At 49.9% G+C, this 20,140-nt stretch overlaps 1 protein-coding gene across 1 annotated transcript in view; it reads right to left on the minus strand.

Annotated features, from left to right (window-relative positions):
* Positions 1-19,724, minus strand: part of GALNT17 (polypeptide N-acetylgalactosaminyltransferase 17) — a 427,725-nt gene extending 408,001 nt beyond the window's left edge. The window contains exon 1 of the mRNA XM_027961707.3: positions 18,217-19,724. Within this exon, the coding sequence (XP_027817508.1) occupies positions 18,217-18,454 (238 nt within the window). The 5' untranslated portion in view covers positions 18,455-19,724. The remainder of the gene's footprint in view (positions 1-18,216) is intronic.
* Positions 19,725-20,140: the final 416 nt, after the last annotated feature.

The following is a 20,140-nucleotide window of genomic DNA, read 5'->3' on the forward strand; positions in this document are numbered from 1 at the left end:
GCTTTCAAGATGGAGCCTGTTCTGTTTCCTCCTTCACTTCCAGTATTCTTGCTAGGAGAATCCCATGGACAGAAGAGCCTGTTGGGCTACAGGCCTTCCATAGAGTCACAAAGAGTTGGACACAACTGAGCAACTAATACTTTCAGTCTATAGTCAGTGTTGACATCATAGATATCGTGTGTATTCGAGTTAAGACTGAAATAAAAAATGTTCTCCCTCTGGGAAAAGTGGGATATTGAGCTGTTTCTTCTGTTATAATTCAGACAAGCTGCTACATTCCACTCTACTTGACTAGAATAAAAGAAGTTTGCAGTGTTACTGAAAGTTCTGCAGAATAAGGTATTCTATAGGTTTGCAGTATGTATCCTTTGCAGAAACACCAAATTCTCCAGGCTCCCCAAAGAGTAGGAAATCATCTGTCTCCTACAGAAACAGGCTCTGTCAAGTGTGTTCTTGTTTCTGCTGCTGCTGCTGCTGCTGCTGCTGCTGCTGCTAAGTTGCTTCAGTCATGTCCAACTCTGTGCGACCCCATAGACGGCAGCCCATCAGGCTTCACTGTCCCTGGGATTCTCCAGGCAAGAACACTGGAGTGGGTTGCCATTTCCTTCTCCAATGCATGAAAGTGAAAAGTGACAGTGAAGTCGCTCAGTCGTATCTGACTCTTAGCGACCCCATGGACTGCAGCCCACCAGGCTCCTCCGTCCATGGGATTTTCCAGGCAAGAGTACTGGAGTGGGGTGCCGTTGCCTTCTCTGCTTGTTTCTGCTAAAAGACCTGAAATAGCGCAATATTGGAAACTCTGGTGCGAGGGTCCATGAGAGAAGACATGATGTTCTGTGTCAAATAAGTGATACCCACGTGGGCAGGAGCCACCAGGGCTGGGCTCCTTTCCTCTCCCACCTAAATACAGTGGTTCAGGCTAAAGGAGAAACTTGGTTAAAGGATGCCTTAGCTTCTTGGCCAACCTAACCCCATCTGCAATAGTCAGGCTGCTATCGGCAGTCTATCAGTGGTATGTAAACCTAAGACTTAGCAAAAATATTCATTATCTACTTTTATGTTCATTTAAGTCTTCAGCATGGTGCTGGGTACTTTTAGCAAGGGCACAATAAATGTTAGCTATTGTTAGGTTTATTACTATTAACACTGTTATCATCATCAAACCCTTTATTTCTTATGGTGAGGAGGAAAAAAAGAAAAACACTTGATTAAACACAAGGAGAGTGACCCAGTGTTCCAGTTATTTATTGCTATGTAACAAACCACCTCAAAAGCTAGTGGCTTCAAACAACCGCTATATTTATTTTGCTCATGAATCTGCAATTCAGGCAGGGCGTAGGGAGGGGAAGGCTCATGGCTGTTCCACGACATCCGCTGGGGAGGCTGGAAGGCAGTGGGGGTAGGAGGTCCTGGGGCTACTAAGGCTTGTTCGCTTATGTGTCTGGCTCGTTCACTGGGAAGACAGAACCAACTGAGAGCTGGAACAGGTAAGACTTCTTGGACCACCCTCTCCATCTCTCAGTCTCTATCTCTCTCCACATGTCTCTCCAGCATGGTGGCTTCAGTGCAGCCTGGTTTTTAGGCTTCAAAGATGCCTCAAGGCTTCAAAGATGCACGTCCTCAGAGAGAGCATCAGCACCCTTCATGATCCCACCTCAGAAGTCATGCAACATCACCTCCATTCAACTCCACTCACTAGAAGGAAGTCACTCAGGTCAACCCATAATAATCAACGGGAGAGGAATTCAACTCCACCTTCGCCGGGAATGGTGTCAAAGAATTTGCAGATACGTTTTAAAACCACCACACCTAGGAAAATCACTTCTTTCTTTAGATTGAACTCTGTATTGCTGCCAAAAGGTGCAAATCTAACCAATCCTGACTAGCCACTGTTTACATGAAAAGACACTGCAATTCATGGACTACCTTTCTGATCCATAAAATTATACAACTTGAACAGACTTTAAATCTTCTCTAGAGTTCAGCAGGGAGAAAGTGGAGTCTTGGAAGAACTAAATATTTGTTTCAAAAAGCAGGAAATGGTTCTGTTAACACTGCTATGGTATTAATAAAACTGTTTATCAACATTCTCCTAAATACAGGCACTCCTCAAGGTATTTGACAAGTACCATCTTGCACAGGCTTTATCACACTTCTAAACACAGCGGCTGTCTTCTAGATGGGCAAACTGGGGCTCAGTTTATGTAAGTTGCCCTAAATCCAAGCTTTGGCTTAGCTCTGTTAAGTAGCCATAAGGAAGTTTGAGATTTCATCCACCTAACTGGAAAGCCCGTACTCAGTCCACTGTATGCCAACCCTCCCAGAGGTCATATGGTTAGGGAAGTAGCTGGTGGGGTCAGCTGATGGGGTCAGAGTTGCATCTCTGTCTCTTGCCTGGAACTCAATGCTATTGAACTTTCTCCACTGAGGATTAGGCTTTCAAGAGATCCATCCATGAGAGGTAACCGTGAACTTACTAATGGAATGCACACCATTACACTAGGTCCTTTCTGGTGTAAAGAGGAAGGATGAATTTGGACCCCCAGGACCCATGGGAAGCTGGCACACCCACGGAGCAGGGATGCTGAGGGGACCACAAGCTTTCCCTGGCTGCAGTTGTGCCAAGCTGAGATCTGAGTAAGGAGGATGAGGATGAAGAAATGAAGACGGTCTACTCCTTCCTAAGGGTCTGTGCATACAAGCCACCGAAGAGTAATAAATGAAGCGCGTTTAATCCAAACCACCCCTTCGTAACTACTGTTTAGCTTTTGTTTTCTCCCCAGACGGTTTTGTGCAAGCAAACACAGCCCGAGGGTTCTTAAACCCTCCCCAGTGTTCACCTTCAGCTAATGAAGGAAAAGGAAAAGACTCTTGAAACTATATTTCATGAGATTCCTGTATTTTTCATATTAGTTTCAGACTCTTTCTTCAAATCTCCTGGAACCAGTTCAATTGCAGGAAGATGGGTAGGCAGGAAAAAAAACTGAAGTGGATTTCCGAACAACTTGGCAAATTAGCAAAGTTTTTAACATCATTAAAGAGCTCTTAAATATTCTTCCCCAAACTCCATTTTTATCTTGTGAATGCATTTCAGTAATTGCTCTAAAGGAAATTGTGGATCTTTGGCACAAACATAAATGTTTGCATGATTTAAAATTCAGTGGCAGCAAAGATCATGATTTTTTTTAATTGCTAATTCTTAAACTAACCTTTCCAGTTTGTCTCATCTTGAAGAATGCCAGTGCCTATCAGCTGAAGCCGTAATAAAGACAATGCATATATTATTTAGTTGTTTATAATTGCAAACAACTTAGCCATATTTCAATACTTAGCCCTCAGCTCCAACATGGAGCATAAGTAGGAGATGATTATAATCATTCCATCATTCTGTAAATAGAACACTGGGACACTGAAAAACAAGCCTGCTTTCTTAAAGCCAGGAGCAGAGAAACAGAAGCAGGTCTGCAGCCAGGTGGCTTTTAATTCAACCACCTTATCCCAGCCCACTGATTGCTCAGTATCTGCTGGTCATGTTCATCAGGGATGGAGACAGACTGTCCTGTGACTCAGGGAGACTAGTGTTCCAGACCTGCCTAATTGAATTAGCCAGGATGATTAACACTAGCTGTCACAACAGATAAGCTCCAAGATCTCAATGGCTTAACACAAACATCCAATGCAGAGAGATATCAAGAGAGGGCTGGGAAAGACAGGATGCTACTGTTTCACACAGTCATTCAGGGATTGAGGATCCTTCCATCCTTTCTGCCATCAAGATGAAGACTCCAAGGCCACTACAGGAAGATAAAGAGGGAAGACATGGAGGACCCCATGGCATATTTTGTGGGCCTAGTTTGACAGTGGCAAACATCACTTCCTCTTATCTTCCAATGCCCAGAACTCAGTCATATCCCCCCCGCCCCACCCGCCCCACGTAACTGCTGGGAGCCTGAAGATAAGCTCTGTGCCCAAGAGGAAAACACAGTCTCTCAGTGATACAGCATTGACAATGCCACCCCAACCAAAGACCAAGGTAGTTCTAGGTTACCTAATATCCACCTCCCTAATCCAGACCCTGATCTGGTATAAATGGTTCCATGAGAAAGACAGTCTCCACCCTTCTAGGAATTCCGATTAAAGTTCTACCCTGCACATGCCAACCCAATCTGTGACCTGGGTCAGGATGATGAACAGGAATGACCTGGGAGTGCTGGGCCAAAGGGAATACCTTCAGGACGTGAAGGAACCACCTCCGTCATTGCATTGGCTACACCTCAACACAGAGCTCTGAAGCACCATATACACACCGCAAGGGCCTGAGCCCTCAATGGGATAGGGTGGCTCCTCTTCAAAGCATAGTATCCGTTAAAAAATGACCATCAGAAGATGAGATTGCATCTTGCCCAACTAAAGCCACCATGATACCAATAGGATGGAGATTCAGTGGGCGGGAGGGCACAGGGCAGAAGCCAGGAACAAAGCTTGCCCCAGGCCTGCTGAGAGTTGCCCAAATGAAGAAGAAATTAACAATGTGCACTTGTCAGCAATCTCGTTGTGCTAATTTCCTTGCAAATATAAGCAAAGCCTTTTAATTAACTTAATATCAATTTCACTTTTCTCACATTTTGTTCTAATTATGGCCTGGATTTAATGCTCACACAGCATAATTCAAAGCTCTAGAATTAACAGCTTTACAACTTTATACACACCAGTAGCTGCTAAAAATAAGGGAAGCCAGGGTCCCTGCTGCCTTCCTGAAATGCATCCCCACGCCTCCCTCGGCAATTCCTGGACCAGCCACCAATGCTACTTGGGACCAAGTCCCACACCTGGAAGTCAGAAAGTGTCAACTTCACCAACGAAAACAGATAAAAGCAGCTGGTGGTTGTCTCTGGACAAATGCTTTCTGAGTTTCAGCTTCCTCAACTGTCAAATGGGTATAATAATGTGCACAGGTTTGATGTGGACTTAAGCAACACGCAACACTGGATATGTATCAGGTGTGCACGTGCTCAGTCACGAGCACTCTTTGCGACCCTAAAGACTGTAGCCTGCCAGGCTCCTCCGTCCATGGGCTTTTTCCAGCAAGAATACTGGAGTGGGTTACCATTTCCTCCTGCAGGGGGTCTTCCCAACCCTGGAACAGAACCTGCGTCTCCTGCATTGGCAGGTGGATTCTTTACTACTGAGCCACCAGGGAATCCCTAGGATATGTATTACATGTTCAACGAAAACACTGCATATGATACAACATGTATGTTTACAAAGATCATATATTATATTTCATCAAATCTAACATGCCTTCAGTCGTCAGTGACACCATTTTTATGTACCCAGAAGAGAGGAAAGTGCTACCAATTAAACTGTGACACACTACTGATCATAAAGTGAATCTCAATTTCAGAAATGTGAAAGTGTGCATCTCAGCACTGACAAAATGTGGTTGTACACAGTAGTTTCAATCTATGAGATGTCTTCAGATCAAATCCAAGTCAACCGGAATGCCCAAGGACTTAATATTTTAGTTTACTGAATTTCTAGACAGCATAGAGTCTTACTTTATTTTACTATTTGCTGAAAAGATATTGGGAGTGTAGAGATGGCAGACACCACAGTTTCACAATGCAAACACCATTCCTTCTCTGCTTCTCTTTTGCCTCCACCATACTTACTTTCTCTGAAAAGCAACTATTCTCTTGAAGTAAGGTTGGCCATGTGGTCATTCTCTGGACCACATGAGCTTAGCAGGAAGACTTCTGGAAAAGATTTTCTTCCCTGATTAAACAATAGGAGATGTGACCAGTGGCACAGTACGCCCTACCTTATACAAAGATGCAATGACTGGAACTACTGCAGCCATCTTGTAACCATGAAGAAATGACCGAGAAAATATAATGAATTATGACATTATAATGTCATCATGATGACGTCACAGTTCCAGACCAGTGCTGGTTACCACTACTTCTGGACTTGTTAAGTGAAAACAAGTTACTTGCTGATGAATTAATTTCTAAATGACATAGAGAAGGCATTTAAAATATACAGTGGAATACTACTCAGCCATAAAAATAATGAAATTTTCCCATTTGCAACAACATAGATGAACCAGGAGGGTATTAGGCTTAGTGAAATATGTCAGAAAGAGAAAGACAAATACTGTATAATATCACTTATATGTGGAATCTAAAATATAAAACAAACTAGTGAATATAACAAAAAAGAAACAGACTCACAGACATAGAGAACAAATGAATGGTTACCAGTGGGGACACGGAATGGGGGAGGGGGAAGATAGGGGTAGGAGATTAAGAAATACAAACTATTGTATAAAATAAATAAATTACAAGTATATCTTGCACAACACAGGGCATATACCCAATGTTTTATAATAACTAGAACTGAAGTATGACCCTTATAAACTGTGAATCAGTATGTTGTACATCTGTAACTTATATTATACCTCAACTGTAACTCAATAAAAAAATAAAAATAGAAAATGTTAATGAATAAAACCTATTCCCTTGCAAACTGTTGCCATGTAAATGATTCATTCTAATGCAAGGCAGAGATAAACAACAGCTAAAGGTAGACCCACACAGAGTACCACAAGAGCCCAGAAGAAGGGACAACTAATTCTGACAAGGTGGCAGGGAAAGTTTCAAGGAATAAAGGACATCTGAATTGGTTCTTAGAGGATGCATGAGATTTTAATAGGATAGGGTGGGAGGAGGGGAGTATTATTCAAAATCTGAAAGTCGAAAGACCCTAAAGTCACGTAGGTCTTTGTTAAAAAGTATATATTTTCTTTATTTGGCTGTGCCAGCTCTTAGTTACAGCATGCAGGATCTCTAGTTGGAGCATGCAAACTTTCAGTTCCCTGACCAGGGATGGAACCCGGACCCCCGGCATCGGGAGTGGGGATTCTTAGCCACTGGACCACCAGGGTAGTCCCCTAAAGTCAGGCCGCTCTTCTTGACACTTTGGTGCCTAGAAATACAGAGAAGTAGATCCCCAGTCTCCTAACTGTTATTCACACTCTTTCCGGCAGCAAAGTACAGCACCTAACAAGCCACAGGTAGCCATGAGACAGCCCTCAGTAAACAGTAATCACACGATTAGCCATTGAGTCGGAGGCAGGGCTGGAAGGAGGCTCTTCTGGAACCCTGCTCCCTGTTAACTGTCAGCAAGCTCATGTGCTGGCGTCTGGCTGTGACCGCCTGTAATTACGGCGGCAGTTTATTACTCATGCATGGCAAGGCTGAGGCTCTGCAGTTAGCCATGACAGGGACATTATTAAAAGGGAAAACTTCTCTATCAGTGGCTAAGCCAATTGTCATCCACATGTCAAGCAGTCTAAAGACCTGCGAGGTGTCATAACAAAAGCAGAGGAAGGTCTATCAACCAAGTGAGTCCTGCATTTTTTTTCAAGTGCTACCCAGAATTCAGAAATGCCTTCCCAGCTGATGGGGTGCTCCTATTCCCCCATCAAGGGCCACCCTGTCGGGAGCTGGCATCCCCAATTGATTTTCTGAGTTCCATCATTTGGTACCCTCGGCGCAGGAGGCAGGTCTTCTCCTGTGACAGGGCACTCCAGCTGGATCCATGAAATGCAGGAGGACCCAGATGCCCGGTGGTGGCCTCGGAAGGCAGATCTGTAGGGACTGTGGCTGCAACAGCCACTGCTGGGCTAGCGCCTCCAGGCAGGGGGCTGCTGCCGCAGCAGCTGAAACAGAGAGGCTTCTGGGTCACCCAAGAGCAGCAGCAGGGGAGGGGCGGGAGGAGACGGGTTTGGAGCAGAGATCACTGCCCATCCATCGCCACCGCAGAATCCCTCCAGTCCACTCCTGCTTCCTCTGTGACTCAGAAACAAATGGGGAACAGAAAGGAAGACCTACCAGCAGGTGCTGGGCAAGCTCAGGGCCAACCTAAGACTGCAGAGGGCATGGAGAGGGCACCAACACCTGCCTGCGTGGGCCTTTCCTTGGGAATCAGCCAATCCGGGACTAGGGGACCGCGAGACGGATGAAGCAGAGGGCACAGAGGCGAGGATCCTGGAGGAGCTGGGAGGAGAATTCCCATCCAGGCCAAAGTGAAAGGCTGGAACCAGAGGAAAGGCTGAAACCGGGGCGTGGCTGAAGGACTGAGTACACCTCCGTGGACTCATGGAGTTGGGGAGCTCCCCACAGGGTGGGGAGCATGCAGCTCAGAGTGCCAAGGGCTGATTCTGATTTTCCAAAGGGCCAACTCAGGATGCGGCCAAGGAGAGAGGTCAGAAGGGAAGGGCACCTGGAATCACTGAGGCTCAGAGGGCTCATTGAGTCCTGAACCAGAGTCATGGCTGGGCCGGCGACACCAGAACTTTCTACCTATTGTTGGATTCTAACTCACTTTCCCACCTATTTGAGTGCATATTAAATCCCAACACAACATCGATCCCCTTACGTCATCACTGCAGTGACCACTTCATCCAATAGGTCCCCACATCTACAGAATTACCTCTAACTCGGCCAGAGGCTGAAGCCTGCGGGTTGAGCCTCCATTCGGTCCTCTAAACAAGCTCCACGTGGCCAATAAAGGTCACACGGCCTTCCTTCTGTCCCCTCACTCATCTCTGCCTCTACTCATTCCCTATGTCAATCGCCCTGCCTGACCACCTTCTATGACAGGCCCCCAAGTGGTCTCACTACCTGGGTCCTCTGGTCTATGTGTTAAAACTTTGAAGTCCTCACCTTCAAGTTCAACACTGCTTGGTCAAGCACCTACTGAGGGCCAGGTCAGGTCTCACCACCGCCATACTCATTCTACCTCCAAAACTTCATGTACACTTGGTGAAACTACAAACCCACCCTTCCAACTGGACCACAGATGTCTAGGTGGGCGTGCCATCTACATCTCTGCATGCATGCAGCTAATCCACACCCCGCAGTGAAGAAGTACTCACAAATAGATGGAAATGACCAACATTTGTGCAATGGGATTTGATATATACAGGCGACCATTTCTTCTCCCAGGCCTCAAAAGCGATTATCCAAAGGCACCACTACTATAACTTAAGGGGAAGATGGAGAAGAAGAAGATAGAAGGAAGAGAGAAACAGAATTCAGCCTCGGACAAAACCATGAAAAAGAGAAGAATCCTAGGTTGATTCAAAGAGTTTAAGCAACCTAAGAGCAAAACAGACCTTTCCTGCCCTATCTTGAGATTTACACCTCAGGTAACAAGGACCAGCACAACTGTTCATGCATCCCTTCCAGATATATCTGCTGAGCACCTATTATGGGCCAGGGGACTTCTCAGCATCAGGCATATGTTGAGAAACAAGCAAGCAAAGGCTCCTTTCTGCAACCTAGATGTCCATCACCAGGTAAATGGATGAAGAAGTTGCGGTACATATGTACAATGGAATATTAGTCATTAATAGGAATGAAGTTGAGTCAGTTGAACTGAAGTGGGTGAACCTAGAGCCTGTCATACAGAGTGAGGTCAGTCACAACGAGGAAAACAAATACCGCATATTAACACATGTGGTACTGATGAGCCTATTTGCAGGGCAGAAATTGAGATGCACGTGTGGAGAACAGACTTGTGGGCACAGCGGGTGGAGGAGGGGCAACGAATCGACAGTAGCATTGCCATATATACACTCTTGTGTGTCAAACAGATAGCTGGTGGGAAGCTGCTGTTCAGCACAGGGAGCTCAGCTGTGACCACCTATTACAGAAGGGTGCGACGGGGCCAAGATTGGGGAGGAAGGCTCGGGAGCGGGGACTATATGTATACTTATGGCTGATTCACGTTGTAGGGCTTCCCAGGTGTTCCAGTGCTAAAGAATCTGCTTACCAATGCAGGAGACACAAGAGACATGGGCTCAACCCCCGAGACAGGAAGATCCCCTAGAGGAGGAAATGGCAACCCACTCCAATATTCTTGCCTGAAAAATTCCATGGACAGAGGAGCCTGGCAGGCTTCAGTCTATGGGGTCACAAAGAGTCAGACATGACTGAGCACACACATGCATGGACACTGATGTACAGCAGAAACCAACACAACACTTGTTAAGCAATTATCCTCCAATTAAAAAAAAAAAAAAAAAAGCATTCTCCCAGCTGCTACACATTGGGCACTGTGGCTCATGCCACGGATTCACTGTGAATCCCTGCTCAACCTGACTCACAGCATCCCCATTTCACAGCTGAGAAGTGGTGGTGAAGCTATCACCATCTACTTTACACACGATAGTGTATACGTGTCAATGCTACTCTCGATTCGGTCCCCTTCTCCTCCACCTGCTGTGCCCACAAGTCTGTGCCCACAAGTCTGCCCAAGGTAGGTCACACAGTTAATAAGTGACAGAACCAGTCATCAAACCCAGACTGTCTGCCGCCCAAGAGAACACCCTTTCTCCCAATATTATATTCTCAAAGACTCAGAGGTGTCTGACCTTAGGTGTTTCTCCATTAGATGAGGGCTCCACTGTGCCCACGCCCCACCTCTCCATCGTCACTCTTGGCTCTAATTGCCGAGCCTTTTCCCTGTCCACAAAGGACACTCCAGATTTGGCCACGGCACAGGTCAGGGCATCAGAGTTCTTCCTCGACAATGACGCTGGTGGCCTCTCCTCAGTTATTCTGGGCCGGGCAGGCGGCAGCTGCCCCTGCTGGCAGGGTGCCCAGCACACACACTGGCCAACACAGATGTGCCTGTATCCCAAGGCTGTCCAAGAACCGGGCCTCCCATCTCTCTGGAAGCCACCAGATGTCATCAGTCCATCAGAGGTAAAAGAAGTGAGCCTCCCTCCAGCGCCCAGCCCCTGGCTCTGCTGATCAGCCTTCCACACACCCGGGTCCCTGCTGGCTACTGAGCCCTGATGAAAGCCTGTTGTTGTTGTTTGGGATTTCCCAAGCAAGAATACGAAGTAGGTTATCATTTCCTTCCCCAGGGGATCTTTCCTACCCAGGGATTGAACCCACATCTCCTGCATTGCAGGCAGATTCTTGCCACTGAGCCACCTGGGATAAATCACCTACTTTCACTATTCAAGGATCCTGACTCAGGGATCAAACCTGCATCTCCTGCACTGGTGGGTGGACTCTACCACTGAGCCACCTGGAAGCCCCGATGAAAACCTACATGCAGCTCCTAAGACTCACACTGCCTTGGTACCCTTCTGAGGCTCACCTGCAAGGAGTGATTTTAATGCAAACACGTGCCCTCAGCTCTCTCCCCCTTACCTCCTTCCCATTGGGAATGCTAGTACCCTCCAGCTCAACCATCTATATGAGCACACATATATTCCAGGAAAGAAGAAACAGCTCAGGATCAGCTCTGGCATCCAGGAAGAGATGCTTTCAGTATACGATCCCTCTCCTTCCAATGCCACCTCAAAGGCCCAGAGAACACACCTCTGCCCTGTCCTTCTGTGCCACTCACTTTCTCCGCCTCGTGAGCCTGGCTGACACGGCAGGCTGGGCGGGCTGCAGGTGGCTTGTTTGGGAATGTGTCGGTTTCCTGCAGCTCCGACTCCAGCTTCATCTGTCTGTGTGGCTTGGGGGCAGGACCAGGCTGCGTAATTTTGACTTCTCTCCATGCCCGCAAAGGTTTTCAATTTCTTCAAGCAACCCTGCTTCTATTCAATATCCTTCTGAAATCTAAATTTGGAACCTAACCTCAATCGATTGCATTTCCTCTTACGACAGCAGGGCCCTAGGCTTACTGGATGGAGTAGTCATATGTGCCCTTGTGAGTCCCTGCACCAGGGCGTGGATGAGGGACGAGGTCACCAGCCAGAGCTCGGGGCTTGCATGGGGCACATGACCGCCCACCACCTTCATCCTGACCTGTGGGGGGATGCTGAACCTGGGAAAAGGACCATGATATTCTGGAATCTTGACTCTGCCCCTCACTGTCTGTGTCATCATGGCCAAGTCACACGGCATTCTCTAAGTCTCACCTTTCTCAGCTCTAAAATGACAGAAAACAAATAACGTCCTCAGCTGGTGACAGACAGCCAAAAGCGCTGTACAGAGTTACATGGGAATTCTATCAGGAACTCTGTCCCTTCGTCCGTTTTCCTAACGTCAGTACAAAACCACCATTAAAAAAAAATTAACTCAATAGTATTTTCTTCTGCATAATGGTTTTGGATTTTCTAAAATTTCCATGATAAAATATGAATTAATTCTACTCTAGAGAGAAAAGGAACATAAAACCAGCATGTTATAAAACCACACATTCACAAAAAGCATACTGAACTGTGCTGGTCTTTAACCTGGCTAACTGCTTCACTTCCAGGCTCCTCTGAAGGTTCTAGCGCCCTTTAGTCAGGGTCTGGTGAAGGACGAGGGGTGGCCTCAAGATGGTGCAGGCAAGATGACTACCTCACACTCACTCTCCCCAGCTAAGTCTCTCCAGCTCCTTCCTCCAACCACATCCACCCCACATAATCCAGTCTTTACAGAGTCAAGGTTATGTCCTCTATGGTTACCATTTAGCTCCTAAAACTAGCTTCCATCCAACTAATCAACCAGTAAACCTTCTTGCCCACATGACATACAGGGTGTTATGACAGATGCCGAAGGATGGGCACGGTATTAAGTAGTTCAAAATATGGTTCACGTCCTCAAAACGCCTGTAGCCCAGCTCTGAACTCAAAAGGTAAAGCCACCGAGGCACCAGAGTGCAGTGGGTGCAATGGACATGGGCAAGAAAGCTTCAAGCAACCTGGCGCAGGAAGAGCTCAGACGGTGGGACTTGGCACAACCTTCCGCCCCCAGGCAGTGACCTTGAGTTAAGCTTTAAAGGACACATGAATGTAGGAAGCAGGTGGGGAGAGCAAACCAGGACAACCAGCACTTCTCAAAGAATGGACCTGAAACACGGAAGATGAAGCCCTAAGACAAATGCAGGGCTATTTCAGCAAGTGGATCGGCCTGGCTGGAGGAGGCAGAAGCACTGGGCCAGGGTGGGAACGTGGGCTGACAGTGGTCGGCCTTGACTATCAGCCTCCAGGCTTGATCACAGTTCCTCAGGAAACACACAGCTCCTGGAAGGTCTTGGGCCCTTTGCAAGCAATGCTTTCCATGCTGACAGCCAGAGTCCTGAAAAGGAGGGTGAGAGAACAGAGGCTGGGGCTTGGGTTAAAGGGCACTACAGCAGCAGTAAGGGGGCAGCAGTGGGTGCCCAATGGTAAAGATGGAAGGGCAGATGTCAGCGCGGGGCTGCAGGGGAGAGGACAAAATCATCTCAGTGTGCTTTCCCTCCATTTCAGCTTTTCCACATCCCCTTTAAAGTGTCCTTCTCAGCCTGCATTAGGAAAAACAAAACAACAACAGCGTGCAACCACTTTCTCCAAAGAAGACATACGGATGGCCAGCAAACACATGACAAGGCGCTCAACATCACTCATTATCAGAACAACGCAAATTAAGACCACAGTGAGGTACCATTCCACACCAGTCAGAATGGCTGCGATCCAAAAGTCTACAAGCAATAAATGCTGGAGAGGGTGTGGAGAAAAGGGAACCCTCTGACACTGTTGGTGGGAATGCAAACTAGTACAGCCACTATGGAGAACAGTGTGGAGATTCCTTTAAAAACTGCAAATAGAACTGCCTTATGACCCAGCAATCCCACTGCTGGGCATGCACACCGAGGAAACCAGAATTGAAAGAGACACGTGTACCCCAATGTTCATCACAGCACTGTTTATAATAGCCAGGATATGGAAGCAACCTAGATGTCCATCAGCAGATGAATGGATAAGAAAACTGTGGTACATATACACAATGGAGTATTTACTCGGCCATTAAAAAGAATACATTTGAATCAGTTCTAATGAGGTGGATGAAACTGGAGCCGATTATACAGAGTGAAGTAAGCCAGAAAGAAAAACACCAATACAGTATACTAACACATATATATGGAATTTAGAAAGATGGTAATGATAACCCTGTATGCGAGACAGCAAAAGAGACACAGATGTATAGAGCAGACTTTTGGACTCTGTGGGAGAGGGAGAGGTGGGATGATTTGGGAGAATGGCATTGAAACATGTATACTATCATGTAAGAAACGAATCGCTAGTCTAGTTCAATACAGGATACGGGATGCTTGGGGCTGGTGCACTGGGATGACCCAGAGAGATGATATGGGGAGGGAGGTGGGAGGAGGGTTCAGGGTTGGGAACTCAGATACACCTGTGGCGGATTCATGTCAATGTATGGCAAAACCAATACAGTATTGTAAAGTAAAATAAAAAATTGAAGAAAAAAAAAAAAAAGACAGGCACTACGAGTTTTAGCAGAGAGGCCCGTTATGAGGAAGTCTGGATCACCCATGGCGCCCCCAGCCCAGAGGGGCCCTTGCAGGACACCCAAGAAACTGTTTCCGGGGTGAGAGGACACTACAGATGGCTGTGCTGTGTCTCCTGCTTGAACTTCATAAGAGTGCCCAGGAAAGATCTGAGAAACCTGAACATCATTAAAACACCAGCTCCCACTTGGTACCCAAGGGGCTGGGCCCCCTCCTGTATGCCCAATGCTTGGCTCTCTTAAGCCCTCCATTAATTCCCAAACAATAAGGAGCACCAAGGTCTAGGTCTCCGTGTCCTCCTTCAGTAGCAAGGAGTGGAGATGCCGCAGCACAAGTAGACACAGGAATCCAAGTCCCATCTCCGCACCCTCCCGCCGCAGCAGGAGACCTCAGCAGGCCTACAGAATCAACAGGTGGGACCCGCTGTACTCAAAACATGCACAGGCAGAGGATGGAGCGCTGTGAGTGGGGTGGAGAGGGGGAAGGTCACTGCAAATTACACTTGTCAGCCAGAAAGACAACATCTATCTAATTGCAGCTTGAATTCCTGGCTTGTTCAGGAAAAGCTCGAAACCCAGTCTTCCTGCCTGCTTCCCCTCAGAGGCTGCCAAGTCAAGAAAACTCTTCTTTCTAACCCAGGCAACCAGTCCCTGGTGGTGGTCATCCCCACGCCGGATGGGGAAATTGCTTACAGGGCAGAAGAGCACACAGGGAAAGAGGCCAGGACCCTAGTCCATCTGAAGCAAACTCTCAGCTTTCCGGAAGTCCTCACTCTGATTCCCACCAATAGGCAAGTGGGTTTTCCTCTTCGCTCTGCCTGGCATAGGCAGCAGAGGGCTCTGGGTCATGGTCCAGGCCACAGGCTTGTCCAAGATACAGTCTCAGGGCCCCCTACCCCAAAGCTACTGAATCAGAGACTCTGTGGGTGGGGCCTAGAAATCTACATCTTAAAAGGCCCTCCATGTGACTCTCAGTTCAGTTTAGTTCAGTTGATCAGTCATGTCCGACTCCTTGTGACCCCATGGACAGCAGCACGCCAGGCTTCCCTGTCCATCACCAACTCCTGGAGCTTACTCAAACTCATCTCCATAGAGTCGGTGACGCCATCCAACCATCTCATCCTCTCTTGTCCCCTTCTCCTCCTGCCTTCAATCTTTCCCAGCATCAGGGTCTTTTCCAATGAGTCAGTTCTTCACATTAGGTGGCCAAAGTATTGGAGTTTTGTGACTCTGAGGCACACCTAAGATTGGGACTTCCCTGGCAGTCCAGTGGTTAAGACTTCACCTTAACAATGCAACGGGTGCAGGTTTGATCCCTGTTCGGGGAGCTAAGCGCCCATATACCTTGCAGCCAAAAAACCAAAATATAAAACAGAAGGAGTATTGTAACAAATTCTTTATGGTTTGGACCATTAAAAATGGTCCACATTAAAAAAAGAAAAAGATTAAGACAAGCCAGTGAAGCAGCTGAGAACCTCAATTCTGGAACCAGACTATCCCAGTTCTGTCAGAACTTCAATTCCCTGTTCTGTCACCCCCTACTTGGGTGATTATGAGCAAGTTACTTAAAGGGGAGTGTTAGTTGCTCCGTTGTATCCAACTCTTTGCAACTTCATGGACTGTAGCCCACTAGGCTACATGGAATTCTCCAGGCCAGAATACTGCAGTGGGTAGCCATTTCCTTCTCCAGGGGATCTTCCCAACCCAGGGATCAAACCCCGGTCTCCTGCATTGCAGGCAGATTCTTTACGGTCTGAGCCACCAGGGAATACTCCTTAGTGTTGCTGGAAAGACCAAACGAGCCCCGGTGTGTCAGTGGCTCTTAGTGAATACCACTTGGCATTTTATTATTCCTATTTGGGGCACTGATGGGGTGTATATCATATTCTGTTACCTAACTGAAATGACTTGTGTCCTTGGGTATAGCCTGACACTTAAGGGAGCCAGATATCTTGTGTGCTCTTTCGGGGCCTATGGATCAGTCTATGGCCCGGATCTGTGTAAAGTAATAAGGCCCATCCTATAAGCATCCAGTTCCTCCAGAAATGAATTGCGGGCTTTTGTTTCATTTTGTGCCTTGGTTCTTGGATACACAGGAGAAGAGCAGACCCCCGCAGACAACACCTACAGCTGGTCCACACCTACAGCCAGGCCCTGCTGTCTGCTGGAGGTCAGTGGGATTGCGGCATCCCACTGCAGGTACAAGTTCAAGGATTCCCCTGGATACTTGTTGAGTGATATCAAGAAGCTCAAGGGGTCCTTTCAGAGGATGCTTTCAAATCTGACCCCATCCCACCTGGAAGGACCCAGAAGGGATCATTGGAAAGTGGGAAGAAGATATCCTTCTCCCTGCCTGCCACCGGGCTGGTCTCTAGCTCCAGCTGCAGGGAGGACAGTGGTTGAGCCGAGCCAGGTCTTACTAACATCATCAAAGTGAAGACTCCTTATAATTAGGAGAAGACATTCGATGGAAGCTGTCATAAACACAGGCTCTCTGGTCAACCAGACACAGGGTTCTGACTCCAGACTCTGCCCCTTACCAGCAGCAGGACCTCAGGCAACTTAGTTAACTAACCTCTCCAAGCCTTCTTGTCTTATTTCTGATATGGGAAATGGAAAGAACCACGCTGGACTGATGTGAACACTCAATGAGATAATACACTTGTAACCTCTTGGCACTGTGTCTGGCACACAGTGAGAACTTCACAGATAATTACGATCACTATCTTTATGACTATCAGTAGCTCTGGAACTGGAGCTGCCAGGGTGGCTCTAGTGGTAAAGAACCGGCCTGACAATGCAGGAGATATAAGAGACACGGGTTCAATTCCTCCGTTGGGAAGATCCTCAGGAGAAGGGCATGGCAACCCACTCCAGTATTCTGGCCTGGATAATCCCACGCACAGAGGAGCCTAGTGGGTTACAGTCCATGGGGTTGCAAAGAGTTGGACAGGACTGAAGCGACTTAGCACACACAGCTCTGGAATTACCATAAGAACATGAGTTAGAAGCTCAGGAAAGGAGATAGCAGCCTTGAATCTGCCTTGGATACCGGTCATGTGGACCCTGGAGAGCTGCCCATACTCCAGTGAGTAATATTCTGACCTTGGGGGCAACAAATGTCCAATGATCCATCAGCTCCTGGACCAGATGTGACCAGGGGGTGTTAAAAGACTTCCTCTCCTCCTGAAGCAGTGAGAACATTTTTGCTGGGACAGATCCTGATAACTATTACTGATTGGATGGCACACCTCTCTTTGCTACGTTCCTTAAAAACCTGCTTCCCCTACCCACCGCGAACTTTAACAGTTGCCCTCGGGCAGCTCTCGGGGCGGGGGGGAGGGAGGGGAATCCGGAAGTTTTTAATAGCAGCTTCACCGAGGCAGCGCCGGGAAGGGAGGGGTCCTCGTTACTAGCTGAACAGGCTGCCTCCTAGAGAGAGAACATACCGTCAGCGCACTACCGAAGCGCGTTAGCTCCAGACCTAAGGCCTCGACTTTTGCAGACGTTTAAGCCCGCCAATGGCCCCTCCCTGTCCGACCCCACCAAAGGCTAAGCTGTAAGAGCTATTTCCTCCCTTAAGTCGCCTGCGCCTCCAGTCCCATTCGGCCGCGAGTCTAGTTTCCGCACTTGGGGCCAACTGGCCAGGTAATGATGCCTGCACGCGGAGACCTGGAGCCAGCTGTGCTGACGTGTTTCCACGATAAAAGCAAACTTACAGCTGGAGCACAGAAAAGAAGCCGGGGATTCTTTCCAGCAGCCCCGGCCTCCTGGCCGAGACGGGGCAGGAAGAGTAACAGGGAGCGCGCGGGAGCCAGGAGATCTGCCTCCCGCCCCGCGCGCAGGGCCCCCGGGGGTGGACCGGATGCCCACGCTGAACCCCGTGGGCATCCGCGTGCGTCCTTACCGTTTAGTTGCCGGTAGACAATGTCCTCGAGCAGCGAGAGGCGCTTCAGGACCGCATCCTGGATGGGGCTGGCGCTGTGCGCGCTAAGGTTAGCGGCCTCGGCCCGCGGCCGAATCTCATGGAAGGAGTCTCCGCTGCGCACCGAGATGGGCCGGCACTTGGCCAAGAAGAGCACGAAGCCGGCCACCGCGATCAAGTTCAACACCAACAGCACTTTGACTCTTCTCAGTGAAGCCATCAAACACGCCCAGCCGGCCCTCGCCCCGGACCCGCGCCCCTTCGGGCTCTGGCGAGGCGCGGGGCAGCCGGGGGCTGTGCGTGCGAGCCAAGCGCTCCGGACGGCTGGCGAGGATACCAGCCGCTCCCGGCCCCACGGCGCGGAGGCTCGGGCAGCGGAGACGGTTAGGAGGTCCGGGCGGTCGCGGGGAGAGCGAGATGGCTCACGTGAAAGCCCTCGGTCTGCAGAAGTGCTCCCCAAGATGCCTACTCGGTCCTCGGCGCGCAGCCCCTACCAGTCGCCTCGGCTTCTCGGCGAAGGGCCGGGTGTCTCTCCTCTGCACCAGCAAGTGGTTCGCCGCTGGACCTCCGGCCGCCGGGAGCCGGGCTGAGGACGCAGGGGCCGGCAGGCGGGGCTGCCCCGGCGCCGCGGCGGGAGCGGCGCGCAGGTGTCGGGCTCAGGGTTCGTCGCCCGCCCGCGGAGGAGCGCACCGCGCCTCCGGCCGCACAGCCACTACCCTAGTCCGCAGGCAGCCGTCGCGGAGCGCCGGCCGCGGTCTTCAGCGGAGGACCGACTCCCCGGGGCGGGCGCCTTTGTTACGCTCACCGACCCGTTCCATCACGCCGGGCTGAGGAATAGCCCGTGGCCAGCGCCCGCGTCCTCGCGGCTCCGCAGTCACGCTCAAGTCTCAATTACTCTTAAAGTGGGGGCAGCACTAGGGGGCGGGCGAAGGGGCAGAGCGCGACGTCCTCTCCGCCCCCTCGCGCCCAGGGACACCGCAGCCCGCCGCCAAACTCACCAGCGCGCACAGCGCCGCGGGCTCCCGGACACGTTCCAAGTCCTGAGCCCACGCAGTGAGCCTTCGGGGCCTGCCGGTCACCCCGGCCTCTCTCCGAGCTGGCGCGTCGAGAGGCTCGCCGGAAGGCGGAGTCGGACCTCAAAAGTCACAGCAGTTCTGTACCCCCCTCCACGAACGTCGCGGGGAGCGCGGCGGGGAGGGACGCGCGCCGGCGCACCCTCCGCTCGCCAGAACCGGCAGCGCCTGCCGCTCTTCCCGCGCCCCAAGGAGCCAAACGCCGAGTCTCCTAATTGGTGGACGCGGTGATGCCGCCGCTGCGGCAGGGAGAGCCCACACAGCCCCGGGGCGCGAGAGCCCGGAGGGGACGCGCAGGTGGCGGCAGAAGGCGGGGCGCGGCCCGAGGGGGCCCGGCTGCGGCGCCAGCTCCTCCTCCCGCCCGCCTGGCCACCCCTCTCCCCGCGAGCCAGTCGGCCGCCGCCGCCCGCAGGCTGCCGGGCGCACAGCTCCCCGGCTCGCCGGCTCGTGCGCGCGCACCCGGAAAGGGTGGGGGCGCCGGGAGAGTGCGGGCCGCGCGGGATGGGGGCCGTCAAGTCATGTTGACGGCTGCCCGCGTTGGAGGGACCCTTTGGTTCTCAGCACTCCCCGAGCGGGCGGGTTTGTTCCATCCCGGCTGGCGATGAAGACATCCCTTTCTGTGTGCTCGCAGCTCCGCTTTGCGTGGCCAGGAATGGCTAGAGGGAAAATCTGGCCTGGAGACTCGGATTCCGTTACTTTGGGAGCCAAACCGGGCGTTGGTGGGCTGGTTGGTTCGTTCATCGTCCAGGCGACGGTTTCTGTGTCCAGCCCCCACCTCTATACGCATTTTATCATAAGAAGCGTATCTTGGCGACTGGATTTCCGAAATCTCT

Source organism: Ovis aries, chromosome 24, assembly GCF_016772045.2.
Source record: "Ovis aries strain OAR_USU_Benz2616 breed Rambouillet chromosome 24, ARS-UI_Ramb_v3.0, whole genome shotgun sequence".
Taxonomy (NCBI): domain Eukaryota; kingdom Metazoa; phylum Chordata; class Mammalia; order Artiodactyla; family Bovidae; genus Ovis; species Ovis aries.